This window comes from Pseudophryne corroboree, chromosome 2 (genome assembly GCF_028390025.1).
Source record: "Pseudophryne corroboree isolate aPseCor3 chromosome 2, aPseCor3.hap2, whole genome shotgun sequence".
Lineage (NCBI taxonomy): Eukaryota > Metazoa > Chordata > Amphibia > Anura > Myobatrachidae > Pseudophryne > Pseudophryne corroboree.
Window position 1 is genome coordinate 615872789 of NC_086445.1, and position 23467 is coordinate 615896255.

At 44.7% G+C, this 23467-nt stretch overlaps 1 protein-coding gene across 3 annotated transcripts in view; it reads left to right on the top strand.

Annotated features, from left to right (window-relative positions):
- Window positions 1-23467, top strand: part of HEATR6 (HEAT repeat containing 6) — a 205568-nt gene that overhangs the window by 124639 nt on the left and 57462 nt on the right. For all 3 annotated transcript variants that reach the window (XM_063954808.1, XM_063954806.1, XM_063954807.1), the window contains 4 exons: window positions 3243-3357; window positions 5752-5853; window positions 13146-13283; window positions 14760-15043. In XM_063954808.1, the coding sequence (XP_063810878.1) occupies window positions 3243-3357; window positions 5752-5853; window positions 13146-13283; window positions 14760-15043 (639 nt within the window). The remainder of the gene's footprint in view (window positions 1-3242; window positions 3358-5751; window positions 5854-13145; window positions 13284-14759; window positions 15044-23467) is intronic.

Genomic DNA, 23467 nt, shown 5'->3' on the forward strand with positions numbered 1-23467 from the left:
CTCAAACTCTTCAGTCAATTCTGGGCTCGTTCGGCCCTAGACCCATGGGTTTTGGAAATAGTGTCCCAGGGTTACCAACTAGAGCAGAGGTTCTCAATCTCGGTCCTCGGGAGCCCACACAGTGCATGTTTTGCAGGTAACCCAGCAGGTGTACAGGTGTATTAATTACTCACTGACACATTTTAAAAGGTCCACAGGTGGAGCTAATTATTTCACTTGCGATTCTGTGAGGAGACCTGCAAAACATGCACTGTGTGGGCTCCCGAGGACCGAGTTTGAGAACCTCTGCTCTAGGACGTATGAGAAAATAGGATTTTAATACCTACCGGTAAATCCTTTTCTCTTAGTCAGTAGAGGATGCTGGGCGCCTGTCCCAGTGCGTACTGGATCTGCATCTATTGGTTGTGGTTACACTCATGTGGTGTTTCTTTCAGTCAAGTTGGTTGCTGACGTTCTTCATGCCATGGCATGCGGTATGTTATAGTTGGTCGTGTTTACACACAGGTCGTGTTACTTTTTCGGTCAGCATAATGCTGTCTATTTTTCATGCCGTTGGCTGGTGTTCTATTGAATGCCACGTTCTGTGGCGTGTTCGAAGTGTGAGCTGGTATGACACTCACCGTGTTTAAACAATAAATTCTTTCCTCGAAATGTCCGTCTCCCTGGGCACAGTTCTCTAACTGGAGTCTGGAGGAGGGGCATAGAGGGAGGAGCCAGTTCACACCCATTCAAAGTCTTATAGTGTGCCCATGTCTCCTGCGGATCCCGTCTATACATGGTCCTTTGAGACCCCAGCATCCTCTACGGACTAAGCGAACAGGATTTACCGGTAGGTATAAAAATCCTATTTTTTCCTCCTTATATTCAACTTTTTAAAGCTTTAAACATTACAGACATTACAAACATTAAAAAGAAACACAAAAACACAATGCAAATATAATACAACATTTATTTAAACTTTTAATGCCTGATATCCAAACAATGCAAACAATGTATGTAATGCAAAACAATGTACGCGCTCTCAGCCATCTACACTAAACCTTTACCCACATTCTATTGACCAATCCTTGGGAACAACATTTGTGTGTGGTCAGTAGACAGTAATATGCCACACATCAGTGTCCTCAATAAATAATTATGCCACACAGCTGCTCCCCCCCCAATTCATACTAAACCTAGTAATCAGTCCACAAAATACTCTACCCTGTTAAATTATACTGTTCCTAACGAGGAATTCAGCACCGCTAAATACCACTAACAGTCCTGACAAAAGAACCAGGTACACAGCTGTCCAAATATAATCCTTCACCATAATATTTAGATGTACGGTTCTCAAAACCAGATGTTTTGTATAAAAAAAAAAAAATTCACAAAATTTCAAGCAGACTTCTATGAATAGTGGCTGGTTAGATATTAAAGTTATTAATACAAACCCCCAATAAACAGCTCAGGTTACCGTAAAATTATACAGGTTACCTTTGTTCTACATCATTTGTGAGTGGTAGTATAATATCTGCCTTTTCAAAGGTACAAGACTATTCTCCATTTATACTCCTAACAACTGACCGGAACCGTACCATAGTCCTTATATTGGAGCGGCTCTATCTATAATGTAACACTGGAGCTGCTCTCTTCCTCGAGCCTCCTCCTTACATCAGAGTTGCTCTCTTCCTGTTCACCTGCAACACCCATTAACACCTTAACCCTCAGCACCTGTGTATTAACTTCTCCACAGCCAGTACTGATTATCACCCCTGCGCGCCCCCCCCCACACCCACACCCACACCCACACACACACACACACACACACACACACACACTTCAACATACCTCTATTCCCACCAAGAGAAGCCATTCAACAGCAGCTCGTCAGTCAATATGTGTAGTCTATAGGGGTCGGAGCTTCTTATGATTGACAGGTTGGGACTCCAAGGCAAGGTTAGTAGGGCCAGCCACCACACTGCCGGCATCTGCTGAGACTGACACTGACAACTCAGTGTGCATTATTGCAGTGTTGTGGAAAGGGAAGCTAATCGAGACCGCAGCCCTTCATAATTTTGTACTCTGTTTGCAGTTGTTGCGCTTCATAAGTGTTGGAGAGAGGTGGTCTGCACTGTGTTGTTGCATCCGCTCCTCCTCACTGACGTGCCCCCAATTCTTGCCTGCTTCCTCTACCAGGCATAGAGGGGGCAGGACCAGCGGGAATTGGGACGTTTTCCCAGTGGCCCAGTCCACCCCTGAAACTATTTTCCCTGCTTTCCAGTCGCTCTGTCTCTCCTCTCCTCACTTTTAATGCTGGGCCCTGCTTGTCTACTGCTTTGTCTAATGGCACAGATATTCATTTCCAGTACTTAGGAGTGAGTGATTTTTCTGTGTTGAACATATAAGGAACTCTTTGGTCTATTTACTAAGTAGTGGATGGAGATAATGTACTAGCCAATCGGCTTCTGTCATTTTTCAAACACAGCCTGTAACATGGCAGTTAGGAGCTGATTGGCTGATATAGTACTTTATCTCTGCTTAGTAAAAAGACCCCTAAGAATTTGAACTTATTTGTGGGTAAATGTATCATCTGACGTTATGGGAGGGAAGTGGCATCAGCGCACCACTTCTTCCCCATGTATGATGTCAGTGGCGTGTTCCCAGTGACAGGAGCGCTGCTAGCTATAAGATAGCACACCGATATATGAGGGCAATGTATGAACGGTCAGTAGCGATATATCGACAGCAGCATGGTGTCAATGCCTTATCTTCACAGCAGGGACAGAGCTGTGCCTGCCTGTGGCGGGTGCCGGCTCCGGACTGTGCAGGGGATCTCACGTGAGTAGAAAGATCCCGCGCATGTGCAGTGTAGTCGGCTGGGTAGGGAGACACAGCACTTCAGCACTAAGCTGAAGCGCTGTGTGCTCAGGGGGGCATCGCCAGAGGGGAGGGGGGGAGGGAGTTTTCACTCCCCTGCTTTAGCACTCTCCATTCAGCCCAATAAGTTTGCTTGCAGTGAATGGAAGAAATAGAACAGGCTATTTTCAAACGAAAGACCTCACCACTCCGCAAATATTCCCAATCTCTGGCAGGTAAATGGGTTCATTGGAACCAGAGTGTTATATGCGTACTTGCTATACTTACATTAGGAAAAAGTGAAAGTAATTAATGGGAACTTAGCTTGTATAATGAATTGTCAGAATGTTTGTCAGAGGTCAGAAAACGGTTTGTTCTAAGTCATGGTTTTCTTTTCCATCCAGTGTGCCCGGGCAACCATACTTGGATGAACCATACCGAGTGACCTGCTTTAAAATATTTCTTACAATGCTTCAGACCCCAAGAATTAATTCCACGGATGAAATAGCAATATGCAATGTAAGTGAGTCTGCATGCGTGTTTATATTAGAAATAGACACTGAAATGAAAATATACATCTGTCAAAAAAATAAAAATAAATAAGGAGAAAGTACAGAATAGAGATTGATTAGGTCAGATGTTCCCAAATTCGGTCCTCAAGGCACCCCAATGGTCCTGGTTTTAAATGTATCCATGCTTGCCCACAGGTGACTTAATTAGCACCTAAGTCAATTTGATTTAACCATCTGTGCTGAGCCATGGATATACCTAAAACCTGGACTGTTGGGGTGCCTTGAGGACTGCGTTTGGGAACCTCTGGATTAGGTATCCAAATACTGTACTCCCTCTGTAAAGATGCACATGGAATACAACCAGCAGCATCAAGACAATGGTCTGATTAGCAGGATTACATTTTATCACATTTCAATGTATCAACATAGGTGAAAAAGAAAAATGAAAACATGAACTAACAATTTTGTACCAATTTATTTTTGTTTCAAATCTGAATTAGTTTTACTGCCACTGTCGTGGGCTCTTCATTAGTCCCTTTTCCCAAACTTAGGATGCCACCAATACAGATTCTGTGTCTTTACCGTAGAGCTGGCCGGTATCCTGACTCCAGATCGACACACCTTAGGTCGACAACAGAAATAGGGTGACACAGACAAACGGTCGACATGAACAATGTCGACATGGAAAAGGTCGACATGAGTTTTTCCACATTTTTTTTATTTTTTGAAAAGTTTTTCATACTTAATGATCCACGTGGACTACAATTGGGAAGGTAACCTGTGCCGAGCGCAGCTGTAGCGGAGCGAGGGGACACGGTGCACCAATTGGGGTTCCCCGTCACTTTACGACGAAAATGATACCAAAAACAGCAAACTCTTGTCGATCTCTTCCCATGTCGACTTTGTCTGTGTCGAGCAGTTGCTGTCGACCTAAGTGGTGTCGACCTTTAGTCCCAGACCCGAGCTGGCCATAGCTAAAAATTTTAGTGAGCCATGGACATTCCTCTCATGTAGATGATTTATTGTGCATATGTCCCACTGTGACAGATAGGAGATCTGGTGCAATGATCCTTTTACTTTGCGCTTTGAAGAGGGTGATCTCAGTAAGGACCCCAATGTTTTATACATGCTCTTTTATAAAAGCTTGGCTATCTGATATCCAAGCCTGTGGTATTTCAGTTAAGGCATTAAATAGACACCTGAGCTAATTTCACTCAGAATGCAATTTGGTTAAATATAAATATATATATATATATATATATATATATATATAAATAATGTGTGTGTGTGTGTGTGTGTAATTTTGGCATTAATACTTAGTATTAATGGGGTTAATGACGCATTAAAGTCATTTCACCAAAGCTCCTAGTTATTGTAAAGAATTATACAAGTCTGTAACGGGGACGCCTTCAGTGGACCTTTTTTAATCAAATGTTTCCCTTACCCCTGTAAAGCAAACAGAGGTTCCAACTCAATTACCTAAGCCTCGAAGTGTCTTGTGCTGAGTCTCTACCAGTATACTGCACAGCCATCCATAACTCTTCAAAAGAGCTCTGTGGGAGAGCTTACAATGAACTCTAGTTTCTGGAAGTGTGAGCATTCCATAGCCATTCACTACTCTGAACCAATACCTCCTGAATATACTGCAAGTCAGGCAGTGTCTCACTGATGTCACTAGTTCCTGGTAAATTGATCTGCTACATACTTGCTTGACCCACAATATGGACGCCTCCACCATGTGTAGATCATGGTTTACTTAAAATAAAGCAGACAATGATAATATTTTAGTTTTCTTTTGACACTATTTTTCAGCATTCATATGTGAGGATAATGGTTTGAGGACCTATTCTTCAACTTTTGAGGTTTTGTTTTTGACAAGTCTTGGGAGCAGTACAGCTGTTCAGAAGGTTCAAAATAGCTTTATAAAATTAGTAATGTTGAATTCCATAATTTTCCAATTATTAAGTAACAATTTTATTGTAAAAAAATAGTTTAGGTCAGTGGTTCTCAAACTTTGTGGTGTGGCACCCTGGGGTTCCTCTGGACACTTGCAGGGGTGCCCTGGGTTGGTTGTCCAAGACCAATTCGAATTTATTTATGGTCAAATGTAAGAGACAAAACCAGTGCTGGCGGCTGCCAATCATAAAATATGTGACAAATAGAAGCAAATCTTGTCCCTCCCCACATAACTGACCCTAAGGATGACATATAAACACAATTTACTTCATTTAATATTTCTTCCTAAACTTCTCAATAAGAACATTTTGACCTAGGGCTGCCGTCAAAAATTCTGATACTCTAGGGCACCGTGATTCAAAAAAGTTTGGGTACTACTGGTTTAGGTGAATGATTATTATGGATTTGTGCAGTTATTAGAAGCATTTGTTGGTCTCTTTTTCAGCTGCTGCAGAATGCTTTAAAAGGTATACAGTCTATTTTAAATGGTAGCAAAATGTCATTAGTGGAAACTGATCAACTTGGATCTCTACTCGCTGTACTCAAGGTAATCTAGTATATTTATTGTTTTTAAATCAAGTATTTTTTTAATTGTTTATTGATTTTTGACACAAACAAAACTAACCATACAAGAAACAAATGCAAAGCACATATAACAAGAATGAGGATATATACTGTACATATACATAAATAGCTTACATAATGAAAAATAATACCTCTTCCAGCGCAGTAGAGAGAAACAAACCTTTACTCAACCAGGAAAAAAGGGCTCTAACCTAATGTTCTGGTAACCAAAAGTAGATTAGCTCCTTGTATCCCGACTAGAGCACCCACGAGCAGACAATGAAGGTAGATTGGAGGAGGGCTGCAGTTCCAATGCATAAGGGAAGTCCACCACCTAGACCAAATCCTATTGAAATTAAGGGGACATGGTCTACTCTGATAAATGTACCACTTGTGTGCTAAAGTAGAATTGACCAGGCCAGTCCACCACCAAACATGGAGACCTATATACACAGGCTGTTGACATAAGTTTCCAATGCATTATTCAGGAGCTGCTGAAGACGGAGACCAAAGATACATATCCCCAGATGTATTAATGGAAGATGAATACTAGTACGAATAATGCAAGTAGTGACAACAGACCAGAATTCAGATAAGGAAGGGCAGGTCCATAGCAAATGCCAAAAATCAGCTGCAGGCAAGTGGATGCCTCACCTCTTCCAAGTTTGCTAATCTGACCGGTGTCTAGTAGACTCTATAGTGAATATAGGCCCTCAGTCAGTTTCAGTTGCAGTTGTGCTATTTTAGCAAAACTGCAACTGGCTGCGATCGCATGCTGGGGGACGCCCAGCAAAGGGCAAGGCCTCGCAGCATGCAAAAACCAGCTTGATTTTGCATGTAAATGATTGCCACTTAAAAACAACGAGAACTCTCCCAAAATCTCTCACTTTCTGATTCTCACACCCTATTACATTCCTCACTATGTTCTGTTTCCAAAGTCTGTAAAATGGCTTGCACTTTGAAATATGTTGGGAACACATTGAGGCACACATGCTTATATAAAGAAGTATACTATGTAGACAGAAGTGATTGGGTGCCCCCTGCGCAAGTGAAATGGTGTGCTCCTGCAGCAGAAATGTGTTTGTGAAGGTATAATACAGTTAGAGGGTTCACTGATTAGACCATTTGCTAACTAAATGGCTTGCCGGAAGGAGCTAACGGAGTTTGAGAAGGAGATCATCGTAGGCTGCACAATGTCATGTTTCCAGGTCTATGCTGGGCTGGTATACAGACAATTCAGTAAACTGGGTGGACTGACCAGCTAAAGACCGGATCTTAACCCCGCTGAGAACCTCTGGGACAAATGGAGCGAATGGTGCGTTCTAAACTGACTCGACCTTCTTCTGTGTTGCAGTTGGTTACTGTACTTGAGGCAGAATGGCAAAATATACCACCTGCTGTTATCCAGGAACTTGTGGACAGCTTGCCAAGAAGGGTGTCTGAAGTAGTCGCTCCACGTGGTGGAGTTCCCAAGTGTGTGTGCCCCCCCACACACACACACACACACACACACACACACACTTTCTTTTCTCTGACGTCCTAGTGGATGCTGGGTACTCCGCAAGGACCATGGGGTATAGACGGGCTCCGCAGGAGACTGGGCACTCTTAAAAGAAAGATTAGGTACTATATCTGGTGTGCACTGGCTCCTCCCTCTATGCCCCTCCTCCAGACCGCAGTTAGTATCTGTGCCCGGCCAGAGCTGGATGCACCCTAGGGGCTCTCCTGAGCTTCCTAGAAAAGAAAGTATTTGTTAGGTTTTTTATTTTCAGTGAGATCTGCTGGCAACAGACTCACTGCTACGTGGGACTGAGGGGAGAGAAGCGAACCTACCTGCTTGCAGCTAGCTTGGGCTTCTAAGGCTACTGGACACCATTAGCTCCAGAGGGATCGAACACAGGCCCAGTCCTCGGTCGTCCGGTCCCGGAGCCGCGCCGCCGTCCCCCTTGCAGAGCCAGAAGAACGAAGAGAAGTTGAAAATCGGCGGCTGAAGACTCCGGTCTTCATTAAGGTAGCGCACAGCACTGCAGCTGTGCGCCATTGCTCCCTTAGCACACCACACACTCCGGTCACTGATGGGTGCAGGGCGCTGGGGGGGGGGCGCCCTGGGCAGCAATTAGATTACCTTACTTGGCGAAAAGCACATAATACAGTCTGATAAACTGTATATGTGCATTAACCCCCGCCATTAAAGTACATAAAAGGACAGAAGCCCGCCTCTGAGGGGGCCGGGCCTTCTTCCTCAGCACACCGGCGCCATTTTCTCTTCACAGCTCAGCTGGAAGGAAACTCCCCAGGCTCTCCCCTGCAGTATCCTGGTACACAAAGGGTAAAAAAGAGGGGGGGGGGCACATAAATTTAGGCGCAAAAACTGTGTATATAAGCTGCTATAGGGGAAAAATCACTCAGTATAGTGTACATCCCTGTATTATATAGCGTTGTGGTGTGTGCTGGCATACTCTCTCTCTGTCTCTCCAAAGGGCCTGGTGGGGGAACTGTCTTCAAATAGAGCATCCCCTGTGTGTGTGGTGTGTCTGTACGCGTGTGTCGACATGTCTGAGGTAAAAGGCTCCTCTAAGGAGGTGATAGAGCGGATATGTGTGTGGGAGGGTGTCTCCGTCGACAACGCCGACACCTGTATGGATATGTGTAAGTGCTGAGGTAAAATTATTGCACAAAAGGTTAGGGAACAGAAAGGAAATCTACCCTGTTCTGTCCCTATGTCACAGAGTCCTTCAGAGTCTCTCTATGTTCACTATCCAAAATAACAAAGTATCGACACGGAGTTTAACTCCACTGTCGACTACGATAATGCAAAGTTACAGCCAAGAGGGCTAAAAGATATTCAATATATGATTATTGGAATAAAAGATGATTTGCATATCACTGATGACTCATCTGTCCCTGACACGAGAGTACACATGTTAAGGGGAAGAATGCTGAGGTAAATTTCCCTCCTCTCATGAGGAAAAAGAGCGGGAATCTCCAGACAAGAGACGGCAGCTTCCCACAAGAGAATTCTCAGGCTGTATCCTTTCCCCACTAGGGCCAGGATGTGTTGAGAATCTTCCCCTTGGGTGTCCTGTTTGCACTAGCTATTCTCAGGGATCCTGCAGATAGTGTGCACATTCTAGTATACTACCCAGACCGGCGATTGTGTCGGCATGGGTTTATAGCGCTGTGGCAGCGTGGACAGGTACCTTATCAGCAGAGATTGAGACCCTAGTATGCATATAAATATTTTAGGATGCTGTCTTAAGTGATAGATATATAATTATAAAGCATGCCCAAAGGGACATGAGTATACTGGGTCCTAGAGACAAAAGCTATGTCGATTTCTGCTTGACGTGTCCTGTAGAATATACATTGGACAGATGATGCCGACTTAAGAGGCATATGGAAGGCTGAGGATTGTGTGGAGAAAGGTTCTCGAGCCTGGTCTCCACAGCTATAGCTGGTAATTCTGATATTTTGCCTTATATTCCTGCACAGCCTAGGAAAGCACGACATTATTAAATGCAGCTTTTCGAATAAAGAAACAAGAAAGTCTGAGGTGCGTCCTTTCTTGTCAGAGCCGGGGGCAGAGGAAAGAAGCTGTACAACACAGCTAGTCCCCAGGAACAGAAGTCCTCCCCGGCCTCTACAAAAATCCACCGTATGTCGCTGGGGCTCCACTGGCGGAGCTAGGCCCGGTGGGGACACGCCTTCGTAAGTTCAGCCACAAGTGGGTTCACTCCCTGTTAGATCCCTGGGCAATAGAAATTGTATCGCAGGGATACAGGCTGGACTGTGAGAAGATGCCCCCCTCACCGAGGACCCGGCGGGCTTCCCCCCAAGAGAGGGAGCCAGTGTTAACTGCAATTCGTAAATTGTATCTTCAACAGGTGGTGGTCAAGGGTCCCCTCCTTCAACAAGAGGGTGTTATTATTCGACCATGTTATAATCCCGAAACCAGACGGTTCGGTTAGACCCATATTGTATTAAAATCCCTGAACATATACCTGAAAAGGTTCAGGTTCAAGATGAAATCGCTAAGAGTGGTCATTGCAAGCCTGAAATGAATCGGGACATAAGGGATGCATACCTTCGTGTCCCCATTTATCCACCTCATGAGGCGTACCTCAGAATTGCGGTACGGGATTGTCATTACCAATTTCACCAAGGTAATGGCGGATATGATGGTGCTCCTGCGGAAGCAAGGTGTCACTATTATCACATACTTGGATGATCTCCTCATAAAAGCGAGATCAAGAGAGCAGTTGCTGGACAGCGTATCACCTTCTCTGGAAGTGAAACGGCAACACGACTGGATTCTATATATTCCGAAGTCGCAGTTGGTTCCTACAGCTCATCTGCCTCGCCTAGGCATGATCCTAGACACAGACCAGAAGAGGGTTTATCTCCCGATAGAGAGAGCTCAGGAGCTCATGACACTGGTCAGGAATCCATTGAAAACCAAAACAGGTGTCAGTGCATCACTGCACTCGAGTCCTGGGAAGGATGATGGCATCATACGAGGCCATCCCCTTCGGCTGGTTCCATGCAAGGACAATGGAATTTACTGGACAAGTGGTCCGGATCACATCTTCAGATGCATCGGTTAATCACCCTATCCCCCAGGGGCAGGGTGTCTCTCCTGTGGTGGCTGCGGAGTGCTCACCTTCTCGAGGGCCGCAGATTCTGCATTCAGGACTGGTTCCTGGTGACCATGGATGCAAGCCTCCGAGGGTGGGGGGCAGTTACACAGGGAAGAAAATTCCAAGGTTTGTGGTCAAGCCAACAGACTTGCCTTCACATCAATATCCTGGAACTAAGGGCCATATACAACGCCCTAAGTCAAGCGGAGTTCCTGCTTCGCGACCAACCGGTTCTGATCCAGTCAGACCGCAGGGGCTCATGTAAACCGCCAGGGCGGCACAAGGAGCAGGGTGGCGAATCAAGTAAGAGCACTGTCAGCAGTGTTCATTCCGGGAGTGGACACGACCTCCACCCGGGAAAGTGGTGACTTCATCAGGAAGTCTTCACGCAGTTTTGCAAATTGATGGAAACTGCCTCAGGTGGACTACATGGCGTCCCACCTCAATAAAAAGATAAAAAAGGTTTTACGCTGGGTCAAGGGACTCTCAGGCGATAGCTGTGGTCGCACTAGTAACACCGTGGGTGTTCCAGTCGGTCTATATATTCCCTCCTCTTCCTCTCAGACCCAAGGGCTGAGAATTGTAATAAACGGAGGAGTGTGAACAATATTCTTTGCTCCGGATTGGCCAAGAAGGACTCGGTACCCGGAACTGCAAGAAATGCTCTCAGAGGACACATAGCCTCTGCCTCTCAGTCAGGACATGTTGCAACAGGGACCCTGTCTGATCCAAGACTTACCGCGGCTGCGTTGGACGGCATGGCGGTTGAACGCCGGATCCTAGCGGAAAAGGGCATTCCGGATGCAGTTATTCCTACGCTGATAAAGGCTAGGAAAGACGTGACAGCAAGACTTTTTCACTGTATATGGCGAAAATAGGTTGCTTGGTGTGTGGCCGGGAAGGCCCTACAGAGGAATTCCAGGGGGGTCGATTCCTGCACTTCCTACAGTCAGGAGTGACTATGGGCCTAAAATTAGGATCCATAAAGGCCAAGATTTCGGCCCTATCCCTTTTTCTCTCAAACAGAACTGGCTTCACTGCCTGAAGTTCGGACGTTGTTACAGGGGTGCTGCATATTCAGCCCCTTTTGTGCCTCCAGTGGCACCTTGGGATCTTAACGTGTGTTGGATTCCTAAAATCCCACTGGTTTGAGCCACTTAAGACCGTGGAGCTAAAAAATCTCACGTGGAAAGTGGTCATGCTTTTGGCCTTAGCTTGGACTAGGCGTGTGTCAGAATTGGCGGCTTTGTCATGTAAAAGCCCATATCTGATCTTCCATATGGAAAGGGCAGAATGGAGGACTCGTCCCCAATTTCTCCCTAAGGTGGTATCATCGTTTCATTTGAACCAACCTATTGTGGTGCCTGCGGCTACTAGGGACTTGGAGGATTCCAAGTTGCTGGACGTAGTCCGGGCCCTGAAACTTTATGTTTCCAGGACGGCTAGAGTCAGAAAAACTGACTCGCTATTTATCCTGCATGCACCCAACAAGCTGGGTGCTCCTGCTTCAAAGCAGACAATTGCTCGCTGGATCTGTAGCACGATTCAGCTTGCACATTCTGCGGCTGGACTGCCGCATCCTAAATTAGTAAAAGACCATTCTACGAGGAAGGTGGGCTCTTCTTGGGCGGCTGCCCGAGGGGTCTCGGCTTTACAACTTTGCCGAGCTGCTACTTGGTCGGGTTCAAACACTTTTGCAAAATTCTACAAGTTTGATACCCTGGCTGAGGAGGACCTTGAGTTTGCTCATTCGGTGCTGCAGAGTCATCCGCACTCTCCCGCCCGTTTGGGAGCTTTGGTATAATCCCCATGGTCCTTGCGGAGTACCCAGCATCCACTAGGACGTCAGAGAAAATAAGAATTTACTCACCGGTAATTCTATTTCTCGTAGTCCGTAGTGGATGCTGGGAGCCCGTCCCAAGTGCGGACTCTCTGCAATACATGTATATAGTTATTGCTTAACTAAAGGGTTATTGTATGAGCCATCTGTTGAGAGAGGCTCAGTTATTGTTCATACTGTTAACTGGGTATAGTTATCACGAGTTGTACGGTGTGATTGGTGTGGCTGGTATGAGTCTTACCCTGGATTCCAAATCCTTTCCTAGTAATGTCAGCTCTTCCGGGCACAGTTTCCCTAACTGAGGTCTGGAGGAGGGGCATAGAGGGAGGAGCCAGTGCACACCAGATATAGTACCTAATCTTTCTTTTAAGAGTGCCCAGTCTCCTGCGGAGCCCGTCTATACCCCATGGTCCTTGCAGAGTACCCAGCATCCACTACGGACTACGAGAAATAGAATTACCGGTAAGTAAATTCTTATTTTTTAATCTATGTAGCTGTGTGTGCTTGCTACAACTAACTACAGTTACTAGTGACGGGAGCATAAGGGAGCCACTTTAGGAATCTTTCTGTAATCTGCTTGTCAGAACATTGGATTATCACCTGAGCGCACTGTTGTATTTTGACTAATGTTTTCTGAGATAAAAATGTTCTCTTGGTGGTTCATTTCTGTAAAATGGTGCTGTAGGATAAGTATTAAGTAATTTGTTTTTATAGTATATAGTCTCTCTATCCTGCACTTTGCCTCAGTAATAAAGTATCAATCTGATTATAGTAATTATTAGTATTATCTAATTCTAGAAATATATGTTTCATGGACTTCCTGGACTCAATATAGAAATGCCTTCAGTTCTGTATCCAGCTCCTCTACCTCAGTATGATGGGAGATCTCTTACAAAAACAGAGCAAACTGATGCAAATACTGTTCGACCAACTTGGGTAAATACCACTGTTTGAGGGACCTTTGTGACAGCTGCTGCAATCCCTGATATACAGCTTTATGCCTGATCATTATTGACCATATACCGGTAACAGGAATTGGTCTGTGTGCTGATGTTTTGTGTCTTCATGAAGAAACATCCGTGTACTCTATCCTGAATGCTGAACAGCAGTATCTGCAATTTTGTCACCCTCATGAGTTCTTTTATGGGTGTTTGTATGTATCCAGTCTACTGCAGATGATACCAAATTGTGTAAGGTTATAAATTCGGTGGAGGATGCACAGTCTCCTCAGAATGACTTATTTAAACTGGAAGCATGGGCTTCAAAATGGAAAATGAGGTTCAATATAGAAAAATGTAAGGTAATGCACTTTGGTAGCAAAACTAAGAACATACTAAACAAAGAGAAACTAGAGAATTCTGTACTGGAAAAAGATGTAGGTATTCACATAGATAACAAACTTAACAGCAGTACCCATAGTAAGAGTGCAGCAAAAGAGGCAAAGAAGGTATTAGTATGCATTAAGCAGGGAATTGATTCAAGGGATGAGAATGTTATACTACACCTATATAAATCACTAGTGAGGCCACATCTTGAATACTGTGTAGAATTATGGACCCCATACTACAAAAAGGATATCCTGGAGCTAGAAAAGGTTCAGAGACGAGCGATCAAATTGATAAAGGGGATGGAGAATCTAGAATACAAGGAAATGCTTGCTAGGCTAGCCATGTTTACATTGGAAAAAAGGAGATTAAGAGGGGACATGATTAACATTTACAAATATACTGTATAAGGGGTCAATACACAGAGTTAGCGGGGGAATTGTTTTTTGGTAAGATCATCAAAAAGGACACGTAGACACCCGCTTAAGTTGGAGGAACAGAGATTTCGCACAAAGAGACGGAAAGGTTTCTTCACAGTAAGGACAATACATATATGGAATTCCCTGCCTGAGAGCGTAGTGATGGCGTACTCGGTCACTACTTTAAAAAATGTGCTTGATAAATTCCTAATGGATAAGGATATACAGGGTTATGTTGGTTAAATCATGTACTATAGTAATAAAAAAACGGAGAATTTTAGTTTACGGCTAAAGACTCACCACAGTTAAAACTAGTCTTCGTAATAATCCAGTGTAGGAGACCACTAACACACTAACAGGTTGAACTCGATGGACAAATTGTCTTTTTTTCAGCCTCAGAAACTATGTTACTATGTTACTTTACCACAGACAAATAAGTTAGTAGATCATAAGCAAAGCTAGAAGTATACATTTTTATACTATTGGCGGTAATTACCTTATTTAACTGTACTGTGATTATAAGAGCTGCAGTAGTCCTAATGCATTAATATATAAAATCCACTGTGAAATAATGCTGTGGCAGGGAAAATAATTTTCTTCCAGTCACTGATAATAGTGCTATAATGTGTAATTATGGGATGCTGTGGCCTTTTTTGTATTGCATACAGAATAAAAAGAAGAAATTCCGGGGTAAACAAAAGAGAGGCCAGCAGGAAGAAGAGAAGAAGGATGAAACTGAGATTGACTTGACAGATGGACTGACACCTGCACTAGAAAAACTGAAGATGGGTGCATCAGATGCAAATTACAGTCCCTATTTAGGGCCACAAAAAGCAATAGGCAGAACTAATGGGAAGGAGCCCGCAGCTTCACCTTCTTCAAGATTTAAGAAACTGAACAGCAGTGACTCTGAATATTCTGATGCAGAAGGTGGTTTGCAAAGTAAAATAAGGTCAGAATTTTACCTGTGTTTTGGTGGAAATCTTATTAAACTTTCTAGTTTCAAAGGAGGCTATCCAGTTGGTTAATGGGCGCCCATAATTGCATATCACGCGTAACTTTTGGCGGGGTGATATGTAATTATTTTGGACGCCCATTGATTTTTTGCACTAATTGCCCCCTGCAGTGCCGAGTTAAGCTGCGTAAAATGGTTAAACCTAACTGAAGTGCTGGGCACAACATGAAAATGCAGTTTGGGAGGCCAAACGGGTAGTTTTTAACACATTTCTGAACGCCAGCATGGGGTGAGGGGAAGGGGAGGACAGCAAGCAGAAATGCTGGTGCTAGCAGCTGTTCGAGCCTGAATGGAGCAGCAATTGAATTGCTCCTTTCAGCGATGGCACTGACAGCTGCTGGCTCAAACAGTTGAATTCCCCCCAAAGTTCAGAAAGTCCTTAAATCTATTTTGCTATATAAAATACACTTGTCCTTTTCTCTGGCAGGGTCCACAGGTTATCCACAGGATAACAATGGGATATGATGAAGAGACAGCGGATTTGCACCAATCGGTCAAAGCTTTCCCAACTCCCAGCATGCAACGGGCCCGTCCATATATCCCTGGCTCAGGCAAATCAGTTTTTTGTTTGGTGCGGCAGGAGCCGGACCATGATCAGTGGGCAGCTGGTTTTTACCAGCCCTAAGCTTTCTTAATTTTATAGTCTTACTATTTTTCTGAACAATCTTTCTAAACAACGTCTTATACGTACCTTTAGAAACAGTGGTTCCAACAACTCTCCGCCGGGTTGCGACAACGCTTACCCACGTGTACAGTGCTTTTTCGGCAGGCGTCTGTGTCGAATATACTAGCAGGTCCAGCAGATGTGATCAGGCTGTGGCCGGAGCACGGGGAGAAGGTAAGGCATCGGTTCCGCTTAGAAGGGAAATACGGACACAGCCGCACTGTTTTGGGAGGAGACTACCAAACAGTCTCTGCGCGGCTGCCACCTCGGGTGCACCAGCGCTAGGCCTTAGGGATCATAGGCTCCAGGAATAGCATGAGGCTGCGATGCCTAGGGTTGATGTCAGCAGTGGGGGGTCAGACGCTCTCCTGGTCGCCACTCCCCTTGATTCATGACCCGTTTCCTCTGAGTCTCCCGCAGAGATGAACTGTTTCCCGCTTCCGTCTCAGATGCTGTACACGAAGGGGACCCAGTCGCAGCATAGGCGAGGACAGCAAGCAGAAATGCTGGTTCATCTGTGTTCACGGAGCGTCTGGATCCACTCAACGTTCACTAACATATTGATCGGTCATGGAAGCGAGGTGAGTCTACCTGTATCCCGCTCTACTGAGTATGGGTAATACAGCACTAAGGGGGCCATTCCGAGTTGATCATAGCTGTGCTAAATTCAGCACAGCTACGATCGTAAACTCAGACATGGGGACGCCCAGCACAGGGCTAGTCCGCCCCGCATGTCAGTGCCGCCCCCCCCCCCCCCACCTGCACAAATACAAAGCATCGCACAGAGGCGATGCCTTTGTATTTGAGGAGTAACTCCCGGCCAGCGCAGCTCCTTCGGCTGGGCGGGAGTTGCTCGTCGCTCCCAATGGTCCGGCCATGCCTGTGTTGGCCGAACCGCTCCCCCTAAACGGCGGCATAACGCCGCAGTTCAGCCCCCTCCCGCCTAGCGACCGCTTCTGTCTCAGAGGCGATCGCTAGGTAACGAAAGCTGCCATGTGCCGGCGCACTGCGGCGCCGGAAAGCTGCCATGTGCCGGTGCACTCCGGCGCATGCGCAGTTCCGACCCGACCGCTGCGCTGCGACAAACTGCAGCGAGCGATCGGGTCGGAATGACCCCCTAAGTCTCTATCTACCTTTTTGAGTATGAATAGTTAGATAATATACATTTACTGTTTCTTTCGCAATGCGTCTGAATACAGTAAATCTGTTTAAACATGATTCAGTAATATGTTCTCCTACATACTTGAGATGTAGTTGTAGTTGATGATGTGCTCATATTGCTTATTATACTAATGTATAACATGTGACTGACTGCTAGTGTGATTGCTGACTTTACTGTATTCTGTCAGTTTTGTTCTATTCTGGTGCATGGGTAGGGTCAGATTGTATGTCACTTTAAAAAGCTTAAAGTGATTACAGTCACAAATTGTGTAGTACACTGTGGAAGTGTTGATTATTTATCATGTCTAAGAGCGGCAAAGGTGAGGAAGATACACTCACAGCAACACAAACACTCATATCATGTTTGTATTGCAAAGCTGTGTTATACTCTCAGGATCTGGTTCAGGATGGTTTGTGTTCAGATTGTTTTAGCTTTCACCAGGGGTTCTTGAAAAATACAAGGTTGATCCACCTTGGGCTATGTTTGCACAGACTTTATCCAGTATAGCTGAAAGGATAATTCCTCCAACTCCTGTACCAGGGATAGGTTACACAATTAACCCTTACATGCAGCTTCCCACCTGTGGTGTATCGCTTCCAGCAGCTGCCTCTCAAAAGAAACAGTCTGATAAGCCAGTGGTAAGTAAATCTTCATCCTCACAGGCTACACATGGTTCAGATGAGGATTCATCGGAGGATGAAAACTCAATTAATTCTGCTTCGGCATACGAAGAGGAGGAGGAAGGTCTCGGCTCAGTGGATATAACTGAGTAAATTAAAGCAATGAAAGCCATTCTATCCTTAGAGGATTCAGCGGAGCCTGTGTTAAAGACCAAGGCACCTGTGTTTCAAAGTCCCAAAACAGTTAAGACTGAGTTTCCAGGGTCAGATCAGCTGCTGGAAATCATGGAAGAGTCTTGGGCTGCGCCCAATAAGTTTAGAATTCCTAAGGAATGGAATTATAATTATCCTCTTCCAGGGAGGTAGCTCCTAAAGTAGATACACATGAGATTTGATTAGTGCCATAATCTACATTACCTTTGCCTTCAACATCATTAAATTATGTCACGGATAGCAGAGTGGATGGTTTTCTAAAAATCATTTTTTCCCTGTCTGGGGCAGTCATAAGGCCAGCCATGGCTTCAGCTTGGATGGCAAAGGCAGTGGTTGTCAGGGGTGATGCATTGGAGGGGGATTCTAGAGAGCAAAAATCCCATATAGCACATATAAAACAGGCTGAAATGTTCTTGGAAGAAGCAGCATTGGATATGGGTTCTATTGTCTACAGGGCATCAGCTTCAACAATAGCTGATCGTAGAGCAGTTTGGCTACGTACGTGGAAAGCTGATTCAGAATCTGAGAAGGTTTTGGAATCTTTGCCCTTTTCTGGAGATAGTCTTTTTGGTAAAGAATTGTCAAATTTTGGAGTCAGAATCAGACTCCAAGAAAGTAAAGTTTCCTTACATACAATTTCAAACCTAAAGTTCCGGCTTTTCGGCCTAAAGGAAAAGCTAAAGGTAAAAGTGATAGCAGGCAGTCCCAATACAAGAAGTCTGGTAAGACTAAAAAGCATTGGGCTACCAGAGGACCGGTTGGTAAGACAGATAAGCCATTAGCCTGATGGTGCAGCCTCCACCTGGGGGATCCCAGGGTGGGGGACCGACTTCAGTTTGCACAGATCTGGCAGCAGTCTACAACAGATGCCTGGGTGCAGGAAGCGGTATCTCTAGGTTATTTATTAACAGTTTATTATATAGCGCAGCATATTCCATTGCGCTTTTCAATTAGAACAACAGTAATAGAACAAAACTGGGTAAAAACAGACAGACATAGAGGTAGGAAGGCCCTGCTCGCAAGCTTACAATCTATAGGTTATGCTTTTGCCTTCAAGAAGCACCCTCCTCAAAGGTTTTTTTGTACCAGCCCGTCTCGGGTAGAGAGGAAGGCCAGGACTTTGTTAGAGGCAGTTCAGAAATTGCTTCAGTCAGGAGTAGTCATTCCAGTTCCTCATGCACAACGAGGACAGGGGTTTTACTCCAACCTATTTTTAGTTCAGAAGCCAAATGGGTAATTTCGGCCCATTCTCCATCTCAAAGTACTGAACAAATACATTTGGGTACCTCGGTTTCACATGGAGACTTTACGTTCCATCATTATGGCCATGGAGCCAGGGGATTATATGGTATCCGTCAATATACAGGATGCTTACCTACATGTTCCTATAGCACTGTCCCATCAGTGCTATCTCAGGTTTGCTATCCTCCAACAGCATTTTCAGTTCCAGGCCCTACCTTTTGGGTTAGCCACAGCCTCCAGAGTATTTACCAAGATTATGGTGGTAATGGCAACTTATCTGCGCCAGCAGGGGATAAGAATTTTTCCATACCTCGACTATCTTTTAATCCTGGCACAATCGCAGGAATTGCTCCTATGTCATCTGCAACAGACAATAACGTGTCTGCAGAACCACGGATGGCTCATAAATTGGGCAAAATCGTCTCTGGTTCCGTCACAGCGGATGACTCACTTGGGGGCTGTACTGGATTCAAGTCTTCAGAGAGTAATGTTACCTCTGAACAAGATATCCAAGGTTCAATCAAGGATTCAGGACTTGCTACACAGTCAAAAGGTATCCATTCACGCAGCAATGCGTGTGATGGGTTTGATGGTGTCAACATTCAACATGGTGTAGTATGCACAATTCCACTCGAGGCCTCTGCAGCGTCTGATTCTTGCCAAATGGAATGGGTTGCATCAGATGATAAAAGCACAGACTATGGTTCTTACGATAGATGTAAGAAGGTTATTAGCCTGGTGGCTACAGACATCCCATCTGGACAAGGGGAGACCCTTTTGGATATCAGATTGGGAAATTCTGACGACAGATGCCAGTATCCAGGGCTGAGGAGCAGTGTCAGGCAGGTTGTGTTTCCAGGGACAACGGGCAATGGACCAAGGAAGAAGGTTGCCTGCCAATAAGTATATTGGAACTTCGGGCCATATACATGGCACTTATTTAGGCAAAGGACATTCTTCAGGGAAAACCAGTCCAGATCCACTCGGACAATGCGACGGCAGTAGCGTACCTCAACCATCATGGAGGATCTCGCAGCCGAAAAGCAATGAAGGAGGTAAGTCACATACTAAAGTGGGCAGATCATCATCCAGCCTTGTCCGCAGTGTTCGTTACGGGAGTCCTAAACTGGGAAGCGGACTTTCTCAGTCGACACATTCAGGCAAGCGAAAGAGCTCTACACCCGGAGGTCTTCCAGACTCTAGTAGACAAGTGGGGGTTGCCAGAGATAGATCTCATGGCGTCCCGTATGAACAACAAAGTTCTCGCATACGGGTCAAGAACAAAGGATCCCAGAGCGATCTTTGTGGATGCCCTGTCGATAAGATGGGACTTTCATCTGGTTTATGTGTTTCCTCCAATCACCCTATTACCCAGGGTGGTGAGAAAGATAAAGCAAGGGAAAGGTGCCGTGATACTAATAGCTTCACAGATCTGCAGAGAATGTCGATGCACCACTTCTGCTCCCTCAACGTCCAGATATACTGATGCAGGGTCCTTGTTATCACAGACATCTGGATCAACTGTCTTTGATGGCGTGGCTCTTGAAACCTCTATCCTGAAGGATTCTCACAACAGGTAATTAAAACTATGCTCAGAGCAAGGAAACCTTCCTCAGCTCGCATTGATCACCGAATTTGGCAAATATATATTCATTTTGGTGCAGTGAAAGGAAAATGGACCCTAAGTCTTTCAGAGTTTCCAGGGTCTTGGCATTCCTTCAGGCAGGAATGGATAAAGGTTTGAAGGTGGCTTCCTTGAGAGTGCAAGTTTCAGCATTGACTGTATGGTTCCAAAAGAAAATTGCCAACTTAAAACATGTGCGTACTTTTTTTCAGGGAATGCTGCGCATTCAACCTCCTTTTGTTCCTCCTACATTGCCTTGGGACTTAAGTCTAGTCCTGAAAGCCCTTCAAGTTGCCCCATTGAATCACTTGGTAAAGTGGATCTTAAATGCTTGACAGCTAAAGTTCTTTTTCTACTCGCTATGGCGTCGGCTAGACGAGTATCAGATTTAGGGGCATTCTCATGTCGTTCTCCATTTCTGATTTTTTTATCCAGATAAAGCGGTTCTCGGAACTATATTTGGGTATCTTCCGAAGGTGGTGTCTAAATTGTAGAAATTGAAGAAATTGTAGTCCCGGCTTTCCAGGTACCGGGCCTATCTGCGGGAGATGCATCGCTGGACGTGGTCCGTGGATTGAGGATCTATGTGGATTGTACCAGTGCCATCAGAAAGACAGATTTTCTTTTCATTCTCTACGGATTTCACAAGAGAGGATGACCTGCTGATAAGCAGACACTGGCAAGATGGCTTCGGATGATGATTTCAGAAGCATATTCTCAAGCTGATCTCCCTGTTCTGGCTAATGTCTCTGCTCACTCTACTCGTAAGGTAGGTCCATCATGGGCAGCGCAATGTGGTGCTTCAGCAGAACAGATATGTAAGGCAGCCACATGGTCTTCCATTAACACATTCATTAGACATTATGCATTGGATACCTTTGCCTCTCATGCTGCTGAATTCAGGCGAAGTATTCTCCTGTCCAATCAGGAGCGTCCCAACCACTAATTTGCTATCCTGTGGATAACCTGTGGACCCTGCCGGAGAAATATACGTTATGGTAAGAACTTACCGTTGATTACGGTATTTCTCCTAAGTCCACAGGATCCACAGGGATCCCATCCTGACGCACCTGATTTGAGGATCCTTTTACTCACTAACCTCTTCTTGTACTGAAGGGTGTGCATGTGTGTTCTTATCGCCTGATTAGGGCTCTACATAATGCTCCTGCCTTGAGCCTTGGAATACAACTGATTTGCCTGAGCCAGGAGGCAGGAATATATGGACGGACCCGTTGCATGCAGGGAGTCCGGAAAGCTTTGACCGATTTGGTGCAAATCCGCTGTCGCTTCATCATATCCCATTGTTATCCTGTGGACTTAGGAGAAATACCGTTATCAACGGTAAGTTCTTACCATAACATATATATTAAAGTAAAAATGTAACTATAAAATTTAGAAGTGGTTGGGCAATAACATTTAGTCATTCCTCGATATGCATTTCTTGATATTAAATTGTATTAATTAGGTTAGAGAATTTGTTCTTGGGCAGTATATTTAAGACCACTAATAAGAAGTCTTCTATCAGACAAAACATGACTTTTTTGAAAAACTCCTTTCATAGAACTTTATATCTTCTTTTGTAAAACCCAATCATAGATAGATGCTCTTTCTCTTCACCTCATCGGAAAGTGTAAAACGTGTATTGTACTGTTGTTTCTGTATCTTCATCTTTAGCATAAGTACGTGCCAAGTGGATGATCAGAAATAACGTGTGTTTAAAAACCTATTAGAATGCAGATTTCCTTTGTACACACTTGGTTATGCCATGAATAATTGCAGCAATGACAGGCATTATTCCTGCATCTGCAAAGCAAAGGGACCCAGATTATTTGAATAATCTCCCTGCTCTAATGATCAGTGACTAATGAGAGTACTGTTTAGTCAAAATCAGAATCCATTATCGCTTCTAATCCTTTTTTTTTGTTTCTTTGTATTTTTTAATTGTACAACAATTTCAGTCATTGATCTCAACATGGGAATAGCTTCAGCTGTGCTGAACATTGAAATATGTTGTGCTGATTACTGTAAGATATTTTTTCCAGCAATTTAATATCCATCATAGAAATGCTTGTTTAACCTCAGTGTGCTTGTATTGTTGGCAGTGCTCTTTAAACACCCTTTTTTTACGGTTTGTTTGAGCAGACGGTTCTCGTCAATACATAGGTATAGATAAATGTAACATTGTTCTATAATAGTACACCTGATGTCAGTGCGGCCCAGTGATACAATGTACTGATACATGGCACAGCTGCACACACTACACTACACGATCCATCATACGACTCGCAATGTATCGTTACATGCCGCACACATCACCACATCGGCCGGGGAATCAGCACGTCCAGTGCAGTGAACAACAGATTGAGCATACACACTGTACAATGGTCATGCAGATTGTTTGAAAGTATTAATACACAATATTGTACTCTATGGGGGTCATTCCGAGTTGATCGCTAGCTATAAATGTTCGCTGCGCAGCGAAGAAGGAAAAATCCGGCACTTCTGCGCATGCGGCGCAATGCGCACGCGCGTGACGTACTTTCGCAACGGCCGATGCAGTTTTACACAAGGTCTAGTGAAGCTTTTCAATCGCACTGCTGGCCGCAGAGTGATTGACAGGAAGAGGGCGTTTCTGGGTGTCAACTGACCGTTTTCAGGGAGTGTTAGAAAAAACGCAGGCGTGCCAAGAAAAACACGGGCGTGGTTGGGAGAACGCAGGGCGTGTTTGTGACGTCAAAACAGGAACTGAACAGTCTGAAGTCATCGCAAACTAGGAGTAGGTCTGGAGCTACTCTGAAACTGCACTTTTTTTTTTTTTTGTAGCCGCTCTGCGATC